At 42.6% G+C, this 18250-nt stretch overlaps 1 protein-coding gene across 1 annotated transcript in view; it reads left to right on the forward strand.

Annotated features, from left to right (window-relative positions):
- Window positions 1–843: 843 nt before the first annotated feature.
- Window positions 844–18250, forward strand: part of LOC138645954 (kinesin-like protein KIF19) — a 50177-nt gene continuing 32770 nt past the window's right edge. The window contains exons 1-7 of the mRNA XM_069735430.1: window positions 844–1254; window positions 1682–1762; window positions 5363–5470; window positions 5605–5692; window positions 10389–10525; window positions 12600–12725; window positions 17479–17673. Of these exons, the coding sequence (XP_069591531.1) occupies window positions 1213–1254; window positions 1682–1762; window positions 5363–5470; window positions 5605–5692; window positions 10389–10525; window positions 12600–12725; window positions 17479–17673 (777 nt within the window). The 5' untranslated portion in view covers window positions 844–1212. The remainder of the gene's footprint in view (window positions 1255–1681; window positions 1763–5362; window positions 5471–5604; window positions 5693–10388; window positions 10526–12599; window positions 12726–17478; window positions 17674–18250) is intronic.

The following is an 18250-nucleotide window of genomic DNA, read 5'->3' on the forward strand; positions in this document are numbered from 1 at the left end:
GGTTCTTCTTCACCAAATTAAGTATGCGGCGATCATCCACCACTGTTGTCATCCGTGGACGCCCAGGCCTTTTTGAGTTCCCAAGCTCACCAGTCAATTCCTTTTTTCTCAGAATGTACCCAACTGTTGATTTTGCTACTCCAAGCATGTCTGCTATCTCTCTGATGGATTTTTTCAGCCTCAGGATGTTCTGCTTCACCTCAATTGAGAGTTCCTTTGACCGCATGTTGTCTGCTCACAGCAACAGCTTCCAAATGCAAAACCACACACCTGGAATCCACCCCTGACCTTTTAACTACTTCATTGATTACAGGTTAACGAGGGAGACGCCTTCAGAGTTAATTGCAGCCCTTAGAGTCCATTGTCCAATTACTTTTGGTCCCTTGAAAAAGAGGACGCTATGCATTACAGAGCTATGATTCCTAAACCCTTTCTCCGATTTGGATGTGGAAACTATCATATTGCAGCTGGGAGTGTGCACTTTCAGCCCATATTATATATATAATTGTATTTCTGAACATGTTTTTGTAAACAGCTAAAATAACAAAACTTGTGTCACTGTCCAAATATTTCTGGCCCTAACTGTATATTTATCATGGAATTCATGAAAATGGGCTATAGACCTATAGCGCCAAAACGTGATGTGATAGAGAAATTATAAGATCAGATTTGAATTCAGCACCCTTAAATTAGTCTTAAAATGTTCTTAAAGTCCATGCCAGAATTTTTTTTTTGTAGACCAGTGTTATATAACAAAAAATGCAGAATTTTGGACTTTAATGCGACATGATGATGGCAGGAGGTTGAACAGATCACCACGTCCTGCTGCATTTTCTTGCCTGTAGTGGCAGTTGCTCTGCCAACTGTCGTGGTGGCAGACGGCAGGTGCCGCGTGTCGGCCTCCCTGTTTCTGGGCGACGGTATAATCATTTCTTCATTCACCTTCTCAAATCCTGCTGTTACTGGCACCAGATAGAGGAATAAGAAACCCTGAGAAATGCTGCACAGGATTAACCCATAACTGTGATCCCGCTGTCGCGTGCCTGCGCCGCGCTGTCAGTTTCCCCGAGGACTAAGGTGTTGATGTCATGCCGCCATGGGACCTTCTGCTTTCATCTGCGTCGCTACCTGACTGTGCCGTGTAGGAGGATCCGCAGCTGATCCCCGCTCCGAGCGCAGATCACTGCACCACTCACTGCACAATTTGGGACCATGAAGAACGCAAAAGATGAGTGTCAGCACCGTCCGATCACAGTAAGTGCATTCCCATAGGATCTGCGCTCTAGGTGCAAGCTGCTGTTCCCTGTTATCAGCCACGCTGACCTAAATGTAGCATTCTTTAATACGATGGCTGATCGAAAGTCCAGAAAAATCCTTACCCCTGTAGTCAGTATCTCTAGTTATGAGATCCCCCATCTACGAGTGTCGGCTGTCATCTACTGCCATATCGTCTGCAGAATGTAGACTTTACACCTCGTTTAGGCTCTGGTCACATTTCTACTATAGCCATGACCGATCTGCAACTGAGACCCCCTTGTTATAATGGGCCCCATTAAATTTTCCAATGTGAAGCATAAAATTAAGGGGTTAAATAGTACTATCGTCATTTTTTTTAATTCCTTTTTTGGGGTTGGTGCATTTTTCAGAGTATGATGTTAGTGTTTTTGCTGTACGTTTACAGGTCGCTGTGCGTATTCGACCGCTGAATCAGGCGGAAATGGAGGAGGGGATGCAAAGTATAACGTACAAACTTGGAGAACAAGTAAGGAAAGTCTGTCTATTAGTGATGTGCGAGCGTGCTGGGATAAGGTGTTATCTGAGCATGCTCATGTGCTAACCGAATGTCTTCGGCGTGCTCGAAAACTATGTTTGAGTCCCCGCGGTTGCATGTTTGACAGCTGCAACACATGCAGGGATTGACTAACAAAAAGGCAAGTCACTCGGTTAGTACACGAGCATGCTCAGATAACACCTTCTTCTACTGTATATCTATCTAATCTACCGAAACTTAAAAAAAAAACCTGACCCTGCCTGTCTGAACAGAATAAAGCAGGTGTGCAAAGGTGCAAGCTTCTCTGGCTGCATAATATTCAATCAAAAAGCATGGGGCTGCACTCACTTCTCTGCAGCATCTATTACTCTGCCGCCCTCTGATGAATAATTCGCTTGAGGGCTTATTATGGAAACTGTGGGGAGACGCTGCTATCACTCACCCTGCTTCTATTGCCGCACCCGGATCTCCTCCCTTGTGTTCTTTGTAGTATTTCTATGAGATTTTATATTTGGGGAAAATGCAAAAACAATCCTACCGCCTGAAGGATCGGGCAAATCAAACTCTTGCGTGATTGTTCACTTATTTTTAGGTTTAGTTTTCCTTTAGACATAAACGTTGCTATTTTTTAATGCATTTTATAATGAGCGGGTACAATTTCATTACAGCAGACGATTTCTTATGTAATTGCTTCTTGCGCCTTGTGTTCATGACACCGGGACGCTCACATACTCAGGCATGGTGTACTGATGAAAGTCCCCTTGGGCTCGTTTGTTCCTAGTGATAATATAAGACGTGTCTTTCTCCAGCCAATGACAGCGACAATTTCTGAAAAGTGTCTATTCCCTGGAGAGAACGTTCGTGCTGTACTGCTCGCTGCTTCCCTATGGAGCGGATTAGTCCTCACATTAGTTTTGTCACTTTCCTTATCTGAAAGTAACATATTACATCCCACATAAGACACAAGGTCAATTACATGCTGGGGAATTGGATCACTTTGCCATCTGCAAGATCCTATCCCAATATGTAGTAGATGTAATAATAATAATAATATTACCAAATACCTCCAATTAGAAATGTAGTATAGTTCTTCAGATAAACTATGTAGCTTACCCCATGTGCAGGGCATTGCAGTAGCTTAGATATATATGGTTAAGATAGTGACAGTTCCCCATGAGAACAGAGCAGTAGTGCACATGAGTGACCCCATCTCCTTTACGTCCATGGGAGCGATGGTCATACATGTGCATTACCACTACTGTAGCCAGAAAGTAAATGGAGGGGTTGGATTTGTGCACTACCTCTCCTGCAGCCCCATATAAGTAAATGGAGGGGTTGGATTTGTGCACTACCTCTCCTGCAGCCCCATATAAGTAAATGGAGGGGTCGGATTTGTGCACTACCTCTCCTGCAGCCCCATATAAGTAAATGGAGGGGTTGGATTTGTGCACTACCTCTCCTGCAGCCCCATATAAGTAAATGGAGGGGTTGGATTTGTGCACTACCTCTCCTGCAGCCCCATATAAGTAAATGGAGGGGTTGGATTTGTGCACTACCTCTCCTGCAGCCCCATATAAGTAAATGGAGGGGTCGGATTTGTGCACTACCACTCCTGCAACCCCATAGAAGTAAATGGAGGGGTCGGATTTGTGCACTACCTCTCCTGCAGCCCCATAGAAGTAAATGGAGGGGTCGGATTTGTGCACTACCACTCCTGCAGCCCCATAGAAGTAAATGGAGGGGTCGGATTTGTGCACTACCTCTCCTGCAGCCCCATAGAAGTAAATGAAGGGGTCGGATTTGTGCACTACCACTCCTGCAGCCCCATAGAAGTAAATGGAGGTGTCGGATTTGTGCACTACCACTCCTGCAGCCCCATGGAAGTAAATGGAAGGGTCGGATTTGTGCACTACCTCTCCTGCAGCCCCATAGAAGTAAATGGAGGAGTCAGATTTGTGCACTACCACTCCTGCAACCCAATAGAAGTAAATGGAGGGGTCGGATTTGTGCACTACCACTCCTGCAGCCCCATAGAAGTAAATGGAGAGGTTGGATTTGTGCACTACCACTCCTGCAGCCCCATAGAAGTAAATGGAGGGGTCGAATTTGTGCACTACCACTCCTGCAGCCCCATAGAAGTAAATGGAGGGGTCGGATTTGTGCACTACCACTCCTGCAGCCCCATAGAAGTAAATGGAGGGATCGAATTTGTGCACTACCTCTCCAGCAGCCCCATAGAAGTAAATGGAGGGGTCGGATTTGTGCACTACCACTCCTGCAGCCCCATAGAAGTAAATGGAGGGGTCGGATTTGTGCACTACCACTCCTGGAGCCCCATAGAAGTAAATGGAGGGGTCGGATTTGTGAACTACCTCTCCTACCACTCCTGGAGCCCCATAGAAGTAAATGGAGGGGTCGGATTTGTGCACTACCACTCCTGGAGCCCCATAGAAGTAAATGGAGGGGTCGGATTTGTGATACCACTCCTGCAGTCCCATAGAAGTAAATGGAGGGGTCGGATTTGTGAACTACCTCTCCTGCAGCCCCATAGAAGTAAATGGAGGGGTCGGATTTGTGCACTACCACTCCTGCAGCCCCATAGAAGTAAATAGAGGGGTCAGATTTGTGCACTACCACTCCTGCAGCCCCATGGGTTGGATTTGTGCACTACTATTTCCATAGACCCATAGAAGTGAATAAAGCAATGGTTACTCATGTGGGTTATCTCTCCATTTACTTGGTTAATATGGGACCCTCTTTTCAGGTTATCTGCAGGAGTCCTTGAGATCAGACCCCAATCAATTTTATATGTATCATGTATCCTTTGGAAAGGTGATACATTTTATGGGTGGGATAAATCCTTTAAAGGGGTTATATGGGTCGGGATAACCTCTCTTAGGCTGGCCAAACACATTATCTGGCTTTTGGCCAAACGATGCTTCGACTGATCATTCGATCGACAGCCATCTCAACTGGCTCTTCCCTATACGGGAGCGCTCGCTCAACTGGTGGCTTAAAATCAAGGAGAACAATGTGATCAGCAGTCTCAAATCGGACTTGTTTGATTGACGCCTCCCCTCAACCATCTGTTGGCCGAACCCGTCGATATCAGCTGGTTTAGCTAATATTAGCCCAATGTGTATGGAGACATTATGGCTATGTGCACATGTTGAGTGCTTGCAGAAGATTTTTGTGACTACAGGCCGTTGGAGAACTAACCACAGCAGCTAAAGAAATCAGGAAACATACTGTATGTAACAAAGCATTCTGAGTAAACCAACATAGTAGATCCAGAGACCTGGCTGCACAGGGTTTTTGTTCCCTGAGCGGATCCTTGAAGCCTCAGGGCCCTGCCGTAGTTGCTTTGGCTTTGGTTGTGTCCATGCCCCGCTTACATTTTGCATTGGTTCTCCTTACTCTCTAATTTCTTTTCTGTGTTCAGCTTGACCTGAAATTAAAGTGATCCCTAATATGTCATAATATTACTAATTAGTGACAAATCGCTGTGATTGGGTGAGTATATCGTACTGCTGAGGATGGATGGGAATAATGTATAAATGGCCGGATGTCACCTGGGTCTTTCTATTTCAGATGTTACTGCTGAAGGATCCAAATGAAGACGCAGATGACTGGAGAGCGAGTCGTGCCAGGCAGAGGACCTTCATATTTGATGAGGTGTTGGACCAGTGCGCGTCCCAGGTAACTTTAGAAGAGACCTGCACTATGTAACGATCCAACCACCACATCCCCAATGTTCATGTCGCTGCTGCTTCCATCAAAAACTGTGCAATGTAATTAGTGCTATGGAGCTAATGAACCGGTCTCCTTTACAGGACTGTGTGTATGAGTCCACTACAAAAAGCCTGGTGGAAGGAATTGTATCTGGGTACAATGCCACTGTGTTTGCTTATGGTCCTACAGGTAATCTTCTGTGTATCTCACTTTTATCTATTTGATCAATCTAAATCTTCCAAGATAAGCAGCATTCCAGGCAAAATCGATCTATTATCCACTATATCCTTCCTCCCCCCCCATTTCCCTTCCTCTCTCCCCCCTTTTCCCTTCCGCCCTTCCTTCCTTGTTCCCTTCATTCCACCCTTCCTTCCTTCATTCCACCCTTCCTTCCATCAATTCTTTTATCTTTCCTTTATTCCATCCATCCATCATTCCTTCCATCCTTTCATCCTCCCCTCCTTCCATCCATTTTTTTATCCTTCCTTCCTTCCTTTCTCCCATCCACCCATCAATGCACCCTTCCTTCCTTTCTTACTTGTTTACTCCCTTCCATCTTTCATCCATCCATCCATCATTCCTTCCATCCATTCTGTTATCCATCCTTCCTTCCCTCCCTTCTCTCCCTCCTTTCCTTCCTTCCTCCCCTTCCCTTTCATCCCTTCCTTCTCTCCCTCCCTCCCTTCCTCCCTTTTTCCTCCCCTTCTTCCTCCCCTTCTCTTTCATCCCTTCCTTCTCTCCCTCCCTCCTCTCCCTCCTTTCCTTCCTTCCCTCCTTCCCTTCCTTCCTTCTTCTCCTTCCCTTTCATCTCTTCCTTCTCTCCCTCCCTCCCTTCCTTCCTCCCTTTCTTCCTCCCCTTCTTCCTTCCCTTCCCTTTTATCCCTTCCTTCTCTCCCTCCCTCCTCTCCCTCCTTTCCTTCCTTCCCTCCTTCCCTTCCTTCCTTCCTCTCCTTCCCTTTCATCCCTTCCTTCTCTCCCTCCCTCCCTCCCTCCCTTCCTTCCTCCCTTTATTCCTCCCCTTCTTCCTCCTCTTCCCTTTCATCCCTTCCTTCTCTCCCTCCCTTCCTTCCTTCCTCCCCTTCTCTTTAATCCCTTGCTTCCTACCCTCCTTCACTCCCATACCAGGAGATATGCAATCATTGAATATATGAAATATAAACTGCATTAATGCTATATAGAATATGTTTAGAAAATGAAGGTACTTAGCTCATACATTGGCCAATTCGCATGTGCCCACCAGTCACAACAAGATGTACCTTTATTTGAAAGGTGTTATATAAAAAGGAAAATATTCAGCTCACCCTGTTATGTCCAGGTTCCTTGGCTGGTCATCGGCGCATGGAGCTGCCCTGGTCCCAGCGGTATGGAAATCCAATGCACAAGAAAAGTTGTCTCCAGCGACCACAGGAGATATGATTCTTAAAACTTGACGTAAATGTATCATCATGTTAAAAAGCAGAGATATGCAGATATGAGCAATCCCAGTGCAAGGAATGAATCCTACATGTTTCAGCCTACACAGTCTTAGTCATGGATTCCTTGCACTGGGATTGTTCATATCTGCATATCTGTGCTTTTAACATGATGATAAATAAACATCAAGTTTTAGGAATCATATCTCCTGTGCTCGCTGGACACAACTATTCTTGCACATTGGATTTATTTGAAAGGTGTTAGGCCATGTTCACACGATCCTTTTTTTCATGCGGAATTGCCGCGATTTTCCCGCTGCGGGTCCGCAGCTGTTTTCCATGCAGGGTACATTACATTGTACCCTATGGAAAACAGGAACTGCTGTGCCCACAATGCGGAAAATCAAAAAAAAAGCCGCGCTGAATAGCTGCGGGAAAAAAGAAGTACCATGTCACTTCTTTTTTCGGAGCCGCAGCGGTTCTGCACCCATTGACCTCCATTGTGAGGTCAAACCCGCAGTAAAACCCGCAGATGAAAAAAATATCTGCGGGTTTTACTGCGGATTGTGGTGCAGAACCGCTGCAGCAGGAAGTGCGGGGAAGCGGGCGGAAGTGCGTGGGCGGAGTGTGGCTGCCCCCCCGTGCTCCGATCCCGCCCCCCCGTGCTCCAATCCCACCGCCCCGTGCTCCGATGCCCCCCCCAGTGCTCCGATGCCCCCCCCCGTGCCCTAATCTCCCCCCCTTATACTTACCCGGCGTCCCGGTGTCCGTCCGGCCGTCTTCTCCCTGGGCGCCGCCATCTTGCAAAATGGCGGGCGCATGCGCAGTGCGCCCGCCGAATCTGCCGGCCGGCAGATTCGTTCCAAAGTGCATTTTGATCACTGAGATATAACCTATCTCAGTGATCAAAATAAAAAAATAGTAAATGACACCCCCCCCCCCCTTTGTCACCCCCATAGGTAGGGACAATAAAAAAATTAAGAATTTTTTTTTTCTTTTTTCCACTAAGGTTAGAATAGGGTTAGGGTTAGGGGTAGGGTTAGGGGTAGGGTTAGGGGTAGGGTTAGGGTATTTTCAGCCATTTTAACCCTAAAAAACTTCCTAGAAAACACACAGACTCTGCATAGAAAACTGCATAAAAAAAAGGATCAAAAAAAGGATAAAAAAACGCATCAAAAAAGGACAAAAAAAGGACCTGCGTTTTCTGCCAAGAGCTGCAGTTTTTTAAAAAACAGTCCTGAAAAAAAAAGGATGGAAATCAGGAACGTGTGAACATACCCTTAGGGTCCAATCTCTGACCAGCCCCTCCGAACAGAATAAGGCAAGTGTGAACAGGTGCAAGCTGCTGTGACTGCACAATATACAAACAAGAAGACAGCCACCTCTGTAGGCATTAAGATGTATGCAAAGAAAGGAACGCCTTGTCACGGCTGGTGATTAAGTTCCTTAATTTTTATAGTATATTCTACAGTTAGGTCCACATATATTTGGACAGAGACAACATTTTTCTAATTTTGGTTACAGACATTACCACAATGAATTTTAAACAAATCAAATCAGATGCAGTTGAAGTTCAGACTTTCAGCTTTCATTTGAGGGTATCCACATTAAAATTGGATGAAGGGTTTAGGAGTTTCAGCTCCTTAACATGTGTCACCCTGCTTTTAAAGGGACTAAAAGTAATTGGACAGATTCAATAATTTTAAATAAAATGTTCATTTTTAGTGCTTGGTTGAAAACCCTTTGTTGGCAATGACTGCCTGAAGTCTTGACCTCATGGACATCACCAGACGCTGTGTTTCCTCCATTTTGATGCTCGGCCAGGCCTTCACTGCGGTGGTTTTCAGTTGCTGTTTGTTTGTGGCCTTTCTGTCTGAAGTTTAGTCTTTAACAAGTGAAATGCATGCTCAATTGGGTTGAGGTCAGGTGACTGACTTGGCCATTCAAGAATATTCCACTTCTTTGCTTTAATAAACTCCTGGGTTGCTTTGGCTTTATGTTTTGGGTCATTGTCCATCTGTAGTATGAGACGACGACCAATCAGTTTGGCTGCATTTGGCTGGATCTGAGCACACAGTATGGCTCTGAATACCTCAGAATTCATTCGGCTGCTTCTGTCCTGTGTCACATCATCAATAAACACTAGTGACCAGTGCCACTGGCAGCCATGCATGCCCAAGCCATCACACTGCCTCCGCCGTGTTTTACAGATGATGTGGTATGCTTTGGATCATGAGCTATACCACGCCTTCGCCATACTTTTCTCTTTCCATCATTCTGGTAGAGGTTGATCTTGGTTTCATCTGTCCATAGAATGTTCTTCCAGAACTGTGCTGGCTTTTTTAGATGTTTTTTAGCCTTCTTATTCTTGATGCTTATGAGTGGCTTGCACCGTGCAGTGAACCCTCTGTAGTTACTTTCATGCAGTCTTCTCTTTATGGTAGATTTGGATATTGATACGCCGACCTCCTGGAGAGTGTTGTTCACTTGGTTGGCTGTTGTGAAGGGGTTTCTCTTCACCATGGAGATTATTCTGCGATCATCCACCACTGTTGTCTTCCGTGGGGGCCCAGGTCTTTTTGCATTGATGAGTTCACCAGTGCTTTCTTTCTTTCTCAGGATGTACCAAACTGTAGATTTTGCCACTCCTAATATTGTAGCAATTTCTCGGATGGGTTTTTTCTGTTTTCGCAGCTTAAGGATGGCTTGTTTCACCTGCATGGAGAGCTCCTTTGACTGCATGTTTACTTCACAGCAAAACCTTCCAAATGCAAGCACCACACCTCAAATCAACTCCAGGCCTTTTATCTGCTTAATTGAGAATGACATAACGAAGGGATTGCCCACACCTGTCCATGAAATAGCCTTGGAGTCAATTGTCCAATTACTTTTGGTCCCTTTAAAAATATTGTGGCACATGTTAAGGAGCTGAAACTCCTAAACCCTTCATCCAATTTTAATGTGGATACCCTCAAATGAAAGCTGAAAGTCTGAACTTCAACTGCATCTGAATTGTTTTGTTTAAAATTCATTGTGATAATGTCTATAACCAAAATTAGAAAAATGTTGTCTCTGTCCAAATATATATGGACCTAACTGTATATAGCAGTAATTCCGTCCAAATTTCATATATTCATTGCTTGCATATCATAGCTTTCACAGAGGTGGCTGTATTCTTTTATTTGTTCCTATCTTGTTCCTATATCTAAGTGAAAAGGAGGCCAAAAAGCTGGACTTTTTCTTAGCCTTTGAGAACAGATATTTGGCCGCTGTCTAACACGAGCTTTATGGACACAACTAGCGGATATGTCGGTTGTTCTCTACTCGCTAACCGTAGGGCAAAAATGTGATGTGAACAGGTTTTTTTTTTATCTCCTTGTATGCTCCATTGTTCAAGAGCAGTCACAGTAACCTTCTTGGACGTTCCTTCCTCTTCTATGCGTGTAATACCTGTTATATACTGTATACATCAGGCACAGGTAAGACATACACAATGCTGGGAATGGATGGCGAGCCGGGAATATTTATCCGGACTCTGAATGATCTGTTCAGGACCATCGAGGAGATCAGCGACAGCACGGACTACTCTGTATCAATGTCCTACCTTGAGGTAATATACCACATTACCTGATATATACGCCAATTTGAGGCTTCATCACCGGCGATTTTTAATTTTTGCTCTTTCTTTGTTTCCTCCTTTTCTTCCAGGAGCCATAACTTTTAGAATGTTCAGTCGACATAGCCGTATAGGTGGTTTTTCTTTTTCTTTGCCGGACGATTTCTAGTTTTGAAGTACACCATTCATTTTGTCACATAATATACTGGAAACTGGGGAAAAAAATCCAAGTGGGGTGAAATCCCAAAATAAAAATGGAATGTCCTGGTGTAACAATCTAATAGCACAATAATATATTTTATTTATATAGCACCAACATATTCCATAGCACTTTACAATACAGGAAGGACATGTATAGACAATATTAGACATTACAAAGTGACATATATCACAAGAGGAGTGAGGGCCCTGATCACAAGAGCTTACAAGCTATGAGGATATAGGGGTGACAGAAAAGGTAAAAAGTGTTTGTTTTCTAGGGTCCATTCCATTTTTATAATAAAAGTATTTATGTAAATCTGCATGAACTTGGTCACCAGCCAGTATCTGTATGTGTCCAGATAAAAGGTGCTACTGGGTGCATGGAGGGGAGGGTGCGGGATCAGATGAAACAAGGGATCAAAAGGGAGATCTGATGAAAATTAAATTAGATAAGTGATTTTATAGGTCTTCCTAAAAAATTGTTTTTAGGGCATGTTTGAAACTGTAGACCCTCGGAATTAACCAGCTTGTCAGGACTAGCGCATTCCAGAGAACTGAGGCAGCACAAGAAAAGCCTTGGAGATAGAAGAGGGTCTTGGGATTATTGAGGATGTTAAGGTACCGTCACACTAAGCGACGCTGCAGCGATACCGACAACGATGTCGATCGCTGCAGCGTCGCTGTTTGGTCGCTGGAGAGCTGTCACACAGACAGCTCTCCAGCGACCAACGATCCCGAGGTCCCCGGTAACCAGGGTAAACATTGGGTTACTAAGCGCAGGGCCGCGCTTAGTAACCCGATGTTTACCCTGGTTACCAGCGTAAACGTTAAAAAAACAAACACTACATACTTACCTTCATCTGTCTGTCACCGGCGCTGTGCTTTCCTCTGCACTGTCAGCGCTGGTCAGCCGGAAAGCAGAGCGGTGACGTCACCGCTGTGCTTTCCGGCTGGCCGACGCTGACACAGGATGCAGGAGGAGTGCAGAGAAGCAGAGCGCCGGGGACAGACAGCTGAAGGTAAGTATGTAGTGTTTGTTTTTTTAACGTTTACGCTGGTAACCAGGGTAAACATCGGGTTACTAAGCGCGGCCCTGCGCTTAGTAACCCGATGTTTACCCTGGTTACCAGTGAAGACATCGCTGGATCGGTGTCACACACGCCGATCCAGCGATGTCAGCTGGAGTCCAGCGACGAAACAAAGTTCTGGACTTTCCTCAGCGACCAACGATCTCCCAGCAGGGGCCTGATCGTTGGTCGCTGTCACACATAACGATTTCCTTAACGATATCGTTGCAAGGTCACAAAAAGCAACGATATCGTTAACGATATCGTTATGTGTGACGGTACCTTTAGTCTTAGATCATTAGCAGAGCAGAGAGCATGGGTCAGGTGGTAGACAGAGATGCGGAGGAGATTTAGCACTGTGGAGAGATTTGTTGGTGAGTTTGGTCTTTTATTTTGTACTCTGTAGACAGACAAGCAACCAGTGCAATGACTGGCACAGGGAGGAGGCATCTGTGTAGTGGCTGGACAGAAATATGACTCTGACTGCTGCATTCAGGATAGATCGGAGAGAGGATAGTTTAGTAAGTGGGAGACCAATTAGTAGTGAGCTGCAGAAGTCAGTTTGAGAATGAATCAAAGCCACAGTAAGAGTTTTTGCAGTTTTGAAGGCGAGAAAACGGCAGATTCTGGATATGTTATAGTAGAACCACACATGGAAATGGCAATATCGGGTATAGGTAGGTTACGGGTATTTTCTAGTGTAGCAAGGGTGTGACCTGGAGAAGAGATGTATAATTGGATGTCATTAGCATAAAGCATGTAGATGGTACTAGACTGATGCAGCGTCTTCTAATTTTCAGATCTACAATGAATTAATCCGTGACCTGTTAAACCCTTCCTCTGGGTTTTTGGAACTTAGAGAAGACGCGAAAGGAAATGTACAAATTGCCGGCATTACTGAATTCTACACTTACAGTGCGGCGGATGTGAGTATCACTAGAAAAGCAAATTTACTGAAAAAGCATTTCATGTTCATATTTATCCAGCAGTTGGCGCTGTGTGCAAAGAAAACGTGAGGAGTACTGAATGTGAAGCTGTGGTCTATTACCTGTGTATCTCCAGCTGCTGCCCAAAGCACAACTCCCATCATTCTGAAAGTGGTAGTCGATCATTGATCTAAAACATGTACTTGATATACAACTGCATAAGAATTATTCACACTCCCCTCACCCTTCAATTGCAAATTCGGCATATTCACAAAACTTACAAACTTTCTGATATTTGCAATGAACAAATCAAACAAGAACAATTTAATACTTTAAGGACCCAGGCATTTTTTGTTTTTGCAGTTTGATTTTTTTTCTCCCTTTGTTCCAAGAGTCATAACTTTTTTTTGGTATTTTCTCAATCAACATAGCCATACATATTAGGGCCTTTTTTTCAGAGGACAAATTGTAGTTTTGAACAGCACACGTCATGCTTCATGTTATCGTGCAATGTACTGAAAAATGGGAAAAATATCAAAATGAATAAAATTCACAATTCCACCATTATTGTTTTTTATACAGCATTCATTGTGCGATAAAATGACATGACAAAATGATTTTTCAGGTCAGCACTATTACTGCGATACCAAACTCATTGGATTTTTTTTTTATAGTGGTTATATATTTTTTTGAGAGATGTTGATTTTTTATTTTTCCATGGTGCTGCGTGAGGGTTTGGCTTTTTTGGGTGCTAAAGCTTTAGTTTTTATCAACACCATTTTGGGGTACATAAAATATTGGTGCAATGACTGCAAAAAGAAAATATTGTTATTTTTCTTTTTTTTATTTCCTTTTCAGTGTTTATTGTATGTTTTAAATTGTTATATTTTGTTAGATTGGACTTTTTCTGACATATTGATAGGGGGATGAGAAAAAGAGTAGCCATTTAAACTTTGGTATATTTTTTCAATTTTTTTCAATTTTTTCTTATTTTTTAGTTCCTCTTGGGAAATTGAACCTATGATCGTTTGATCACTTATACTATACGTAGTGTAATAATTGTCAGAGCTTCACAGTAGGACTAAGATGGCAACCATGGGGCCTTCAGCAGGACCTCACCTGCCATGGTAACCTGGTGACTCCCTGCAATCAGTCGTGGGGCTGAAGGGAGCAAGTGCAACTCACTGTCACCTGTTCTGTTTAAATTCTGCCGTCAGTTATTGTTAGTTAAAATTTCACCGTCCGTTGTTAACAATTTAAATTTTGCTGTCAGTTTAAATTCCGCCGTCAGTTATTGTCAGCTTAAATTCTGCTGTCAGATATTATCAGTTTAAATTCCGTTTTCCATTATTGACAATTTAAATTTCACCATCAGTAATTGTCAGTTTAAAGTCTGCTGTCAGTTGTTGTTAGTTTAAATTCCGCCGTCAGTTATTAACTATTTAAATTCTGCCTTCAGGTATTATCAGTTTAAATTCTGCCATCTGTTATTATCAGTTTAAATTCTGCTGTTAGTTATTATCAGGTTAAATTCCGCCATCAGTTATTATCAGTTTAAATTCTGCCATCAGTAATTGTGAGTTTAAATTCCGCCGTTAGTTATTGTGAGTTTAAATTCTGCCATCAGTTATTATCAGTTTAAATTCCGCCATCAGTTATTATCAGTTTAAATTCTGCCGTCAGTTATTGTGAGTTTAAATTCTGCCATCAGTTAAAATTCCGCTGTCAGTTATTGTGAGTTTAAATTCCGCCGTCAGTTATTGTGAGTTTAAATTCCGCTGTCAGTTATTGTGAGTTTAAATTCCGCTGTCAGTTATTGTGAGTTTAAATTCCGCTGTCAGTTATTGTGAGTTTAAATTCCGCCGTCAGTTATTAACTATTTAAATTCTGGCTTCAGTTATTATCAGTTTAAATTCTACCGTCAGTTATTATCAGTTTAAATTCTGCCATCAGTTATTATCAGTTTAAATTCTGCCATCAGTTATTATCAGTTTAAATTCTGCCGTCAGTTATTGTGAGTTTAAATTCCGCTATCAGTTATTATCAGTTTAAATTCCGCCATCAGTTATTATCAGTTTAAATTCTGCCGTCAGTTATTATCAGTTTAAATTCTGCCGTCAGTTATTGTGAGTTTAAATTCTGCCATCAGTTAAAATTCTGCTGTCAGTTATTGTGAGTTTAAATTCCGCCGTCAGTTATTGTGAGTTTAAATTCCGCTGTCAGTTATTGTGAGTTTAAATTCCGCTGTCAGTTATTGTGAGTTTTTAATTCCGCTGTCAGTTATTGTGAGTTTAAATTCCGCCATCAGTTATTATCAGTTTAAATTCCGCTGTCAGTTATTATCAGTTTAAATTCTGCCATCAGTTATTATCAGTTTAAATTCCGCCATCAGTTATTATCAGTTTAAATTCCGCTGTCAGTTATTATCAGTTTAAATTCCGCCGTCAGTTATTATCAGTTATTGTGAATTTAAATTCTGCCGTCAGTTAAAATTCCGCTGTCAGTTATTAACAATTTAAATTCCACCATCAGTTATTTTCAGTTTAAATTCCCTCGTCAGTTACTGTCAGTTTAATAATCCGCTGTCAGTTATTGTATTACAGCTCGGATAATCGGATCTCACTCCGGCGTCTGGTGTTACAGACGGATGTAATACACACACTGCAGTGACCTGTGATGAAAACGTATGTTACAAGCTACAGGAAAGATATATATCTTGGTACTTAGCCAGTAGATAGAAAAATATTTAGAATTGAGAGTCCTCGGTGGTTGATACCTTTTAATGGCTAACTGAAAAGATGGTAACAAATTGCAAGCTTTCGAGACTACTTAGGTCTCTTCATCAGGCAAAGACTAAAAGAAATTCTGGAGAATCACATATTTATGCACAACATAGCACAGAAAAAAAAAATGAAAAAAAACTTGGATAAGACAGGTGACATGAAGCAGAATTACCATAAGTGATAAACAGTTATGTCCATTAATATTGGACCATTGCTTAGATAGGGAATATTTTATTGTCCTCTTGTCCTCTTAATTGACCCCAATCAGTGGACAATAAAACATTCCTTATCTAAGAACTGGTCCAATATTTATGGACATAACTGTTTATCACTCATGGTAGTTCTGCTTCATGTCACATGTCTTATCCGTGTTTTTTTTTTTCTGTGATACGTTGTGCATAAATATGTGATTCTCCAGAACTTCTTTTAGTCTATGCCTGACGAAGAGGCCTGAGTAGTCTGGAAAGCTTGCAGTTTGTTACCATCTTTTCAGCTAGCCTTTAAAGGGTATCAACCAATGAAGACTCTCAATTCTAAATATGTTACAAGCTACTAAGTCATTTCTTCCCATTCATCACATATAACACTAATGGCTACTGCAGTCTCAGAATGATCCAACTCTCTATCCAAAAAGTTAAGTGATCACTGCCTTGCGCAAACAAAGGAAAGGGCAATGAAATATACAAAGGCATTGAATGCTCATAGAGATTCGAATGGAAGAGATCTCAAGTTTAAAGTTATGAGAACACCCTTAGCTACCTGGATGTGACAGGAAGAGGAAGCGGTCATCGACTGCCACAGATTCCTGAGGAAGCAGATGGTCAAAAACTCTCAACTGACTGAAAAACACTTGCAGAAAGATTTGGTGGCAGCAGGAGAACAGAGGTTTCAGTTTGCATAGTAAAGAGCATATTCAAGGTCTCCATGCATGAGCTCCCAGATGTCACAAAAAAAGTACAAGAAAAGTTGGCTCCAATATCCTCAAGACCATTGAACATTTGTGCCCATCAAGCTTTTTGTGCCAATGGATCAGTGGTATATTTGTAGGAGTTAAAATGAAGCATATTATAAAAAAGAACACCCTGCCTACAGTAAGGCATGGCGGTAGTTCAGTGATGCCTAGAGTGAAGTAGGGTGGTATGTCCATGATGCCACGGTGATGCCTATGGTGAAGCATGGCAGTGGCTCTGTGATGTCTTTGGTAAAGCATGGCCCTGACTTGTTGATGTCTTTGGTGAAGCATAGTGGTGAGGCTGTCACACTTAACTGACTTGAGCCCCATAAAAAATATATAAACATTGGTGATTTTTGCATGGGGGCCACAAATCTGAGGTTGTACAAGTGTGATCATACGCTTCTAAAGGTCTAACACAATGTTAGGATAATTTCAGGATTAATGATTAGCTACACAGATCATAGAATCATAGAATGTTATAGTTGGAAGGGACCTCCAGGGTCACCGTGTCCAACCCCCTGCTCAATGCAGGAGTCACTAAACCATCTCCGACAGATGTCTGTCCAGCCTCTGTTTGAAGACTTTCATTGGAGGAGAACTCACCACCTTGATCACCCTCACTGTCTCATTGTCTGGAACGTGATAATAAAATCCTTGGTTGTAAAATGTACCAAATCTTCATAATGCACCACTGGGCTGCAATGGGATAATTCTCACTTATCTATATACGTGCCATTATTGGGAGCCAAACTGTAAGACTGGTGATACCATCAATGACGGACATACCATTCTCATTGGATTAGTACGGTAATTAAATTAGGTATATTAGCAAAATGTATTAGTAATACAAGAAGTTACTTCTCAGAATTCATCCTAAAATGATGCAGTCTTAGATTTTTTTAACCATTGAGTGTTTTTGGTGAGATCCCGGCCCTATCGACCTCCAGCTTTGTTACAGAGTGTTGTCTTTCATTGTGATCGTGCACTTACCGTGATATGACTTTTTCTTTCCTAGGCCATAGTCTTGTTAAAAAAGGGAAATAGACATCGGACACAAGAACCTACTGCCGCCAACAAGACGTCCTCCCGATCCCACGCAGTGTTGCAAGTCATTGTGAAACACAGGAGTAAATCACAAAAGGTCCATGATGAACTGAGAACTGGAAAGCTGTTTATGATAGATCTCGCCGGGTCGGAGAGAGCAGCCCAGGTATGTGCACATTGTATTCGAAAAAGACTCCAATGGACTGTATCATGGCTACGTTCACACAGACATTATTTTTGGTCCAAGTGCTGTCATCACATGGACCTGCCATTGGTGCCACCAAGGGATCCAGTGGTAAGGGGTTCACTCCACCCCAAAGAGTTCATGTACTGTTCTTGCACAGGGAACCTTTTTTTGTAAAAGATCCTATTATTTTTTTAGGGAGGGGGGTGTCCTGAACAGAAATGGATAACTTTTACCAAAAGAAATGGGTGGCTTAGGTGGGGACATGCTAAATCGTCCCTATATGTCAACACTAATGTAGTTAATTGTGGCTATGCCATCACCCCTTTAAGATACCTGGGACGTCATTCATTACAAGGGGAGGTGGGGGACACCGACACAATTGATTGTGGCAATAATCATGGCGGTAGATCCCCTTTTAAATTACAATATCCCCACACAATTAAACAGTGCCATCTACTGGTCATATAATTGTAAAAAACCCAGAATGATTACTTATCATCACCCTAAATCATTGTAATGGCCATAATATATTGTATCTATTATTTTCTATTAGTTC

This window comes from Ranitomeya imitator, chromosome 7 (assembly GCF_032444005.1).
Source record: "Ranitomeya imitator isolate aRanImi1 chromosome 7, aRanImi1.pri, whole genome shotgun sequence".
NCBI lineage: Eukaryota > Metazoa > Chordata > Amphibia > Anura > Dendrobatidae > Ranitomeya > Ranitomeya imitator.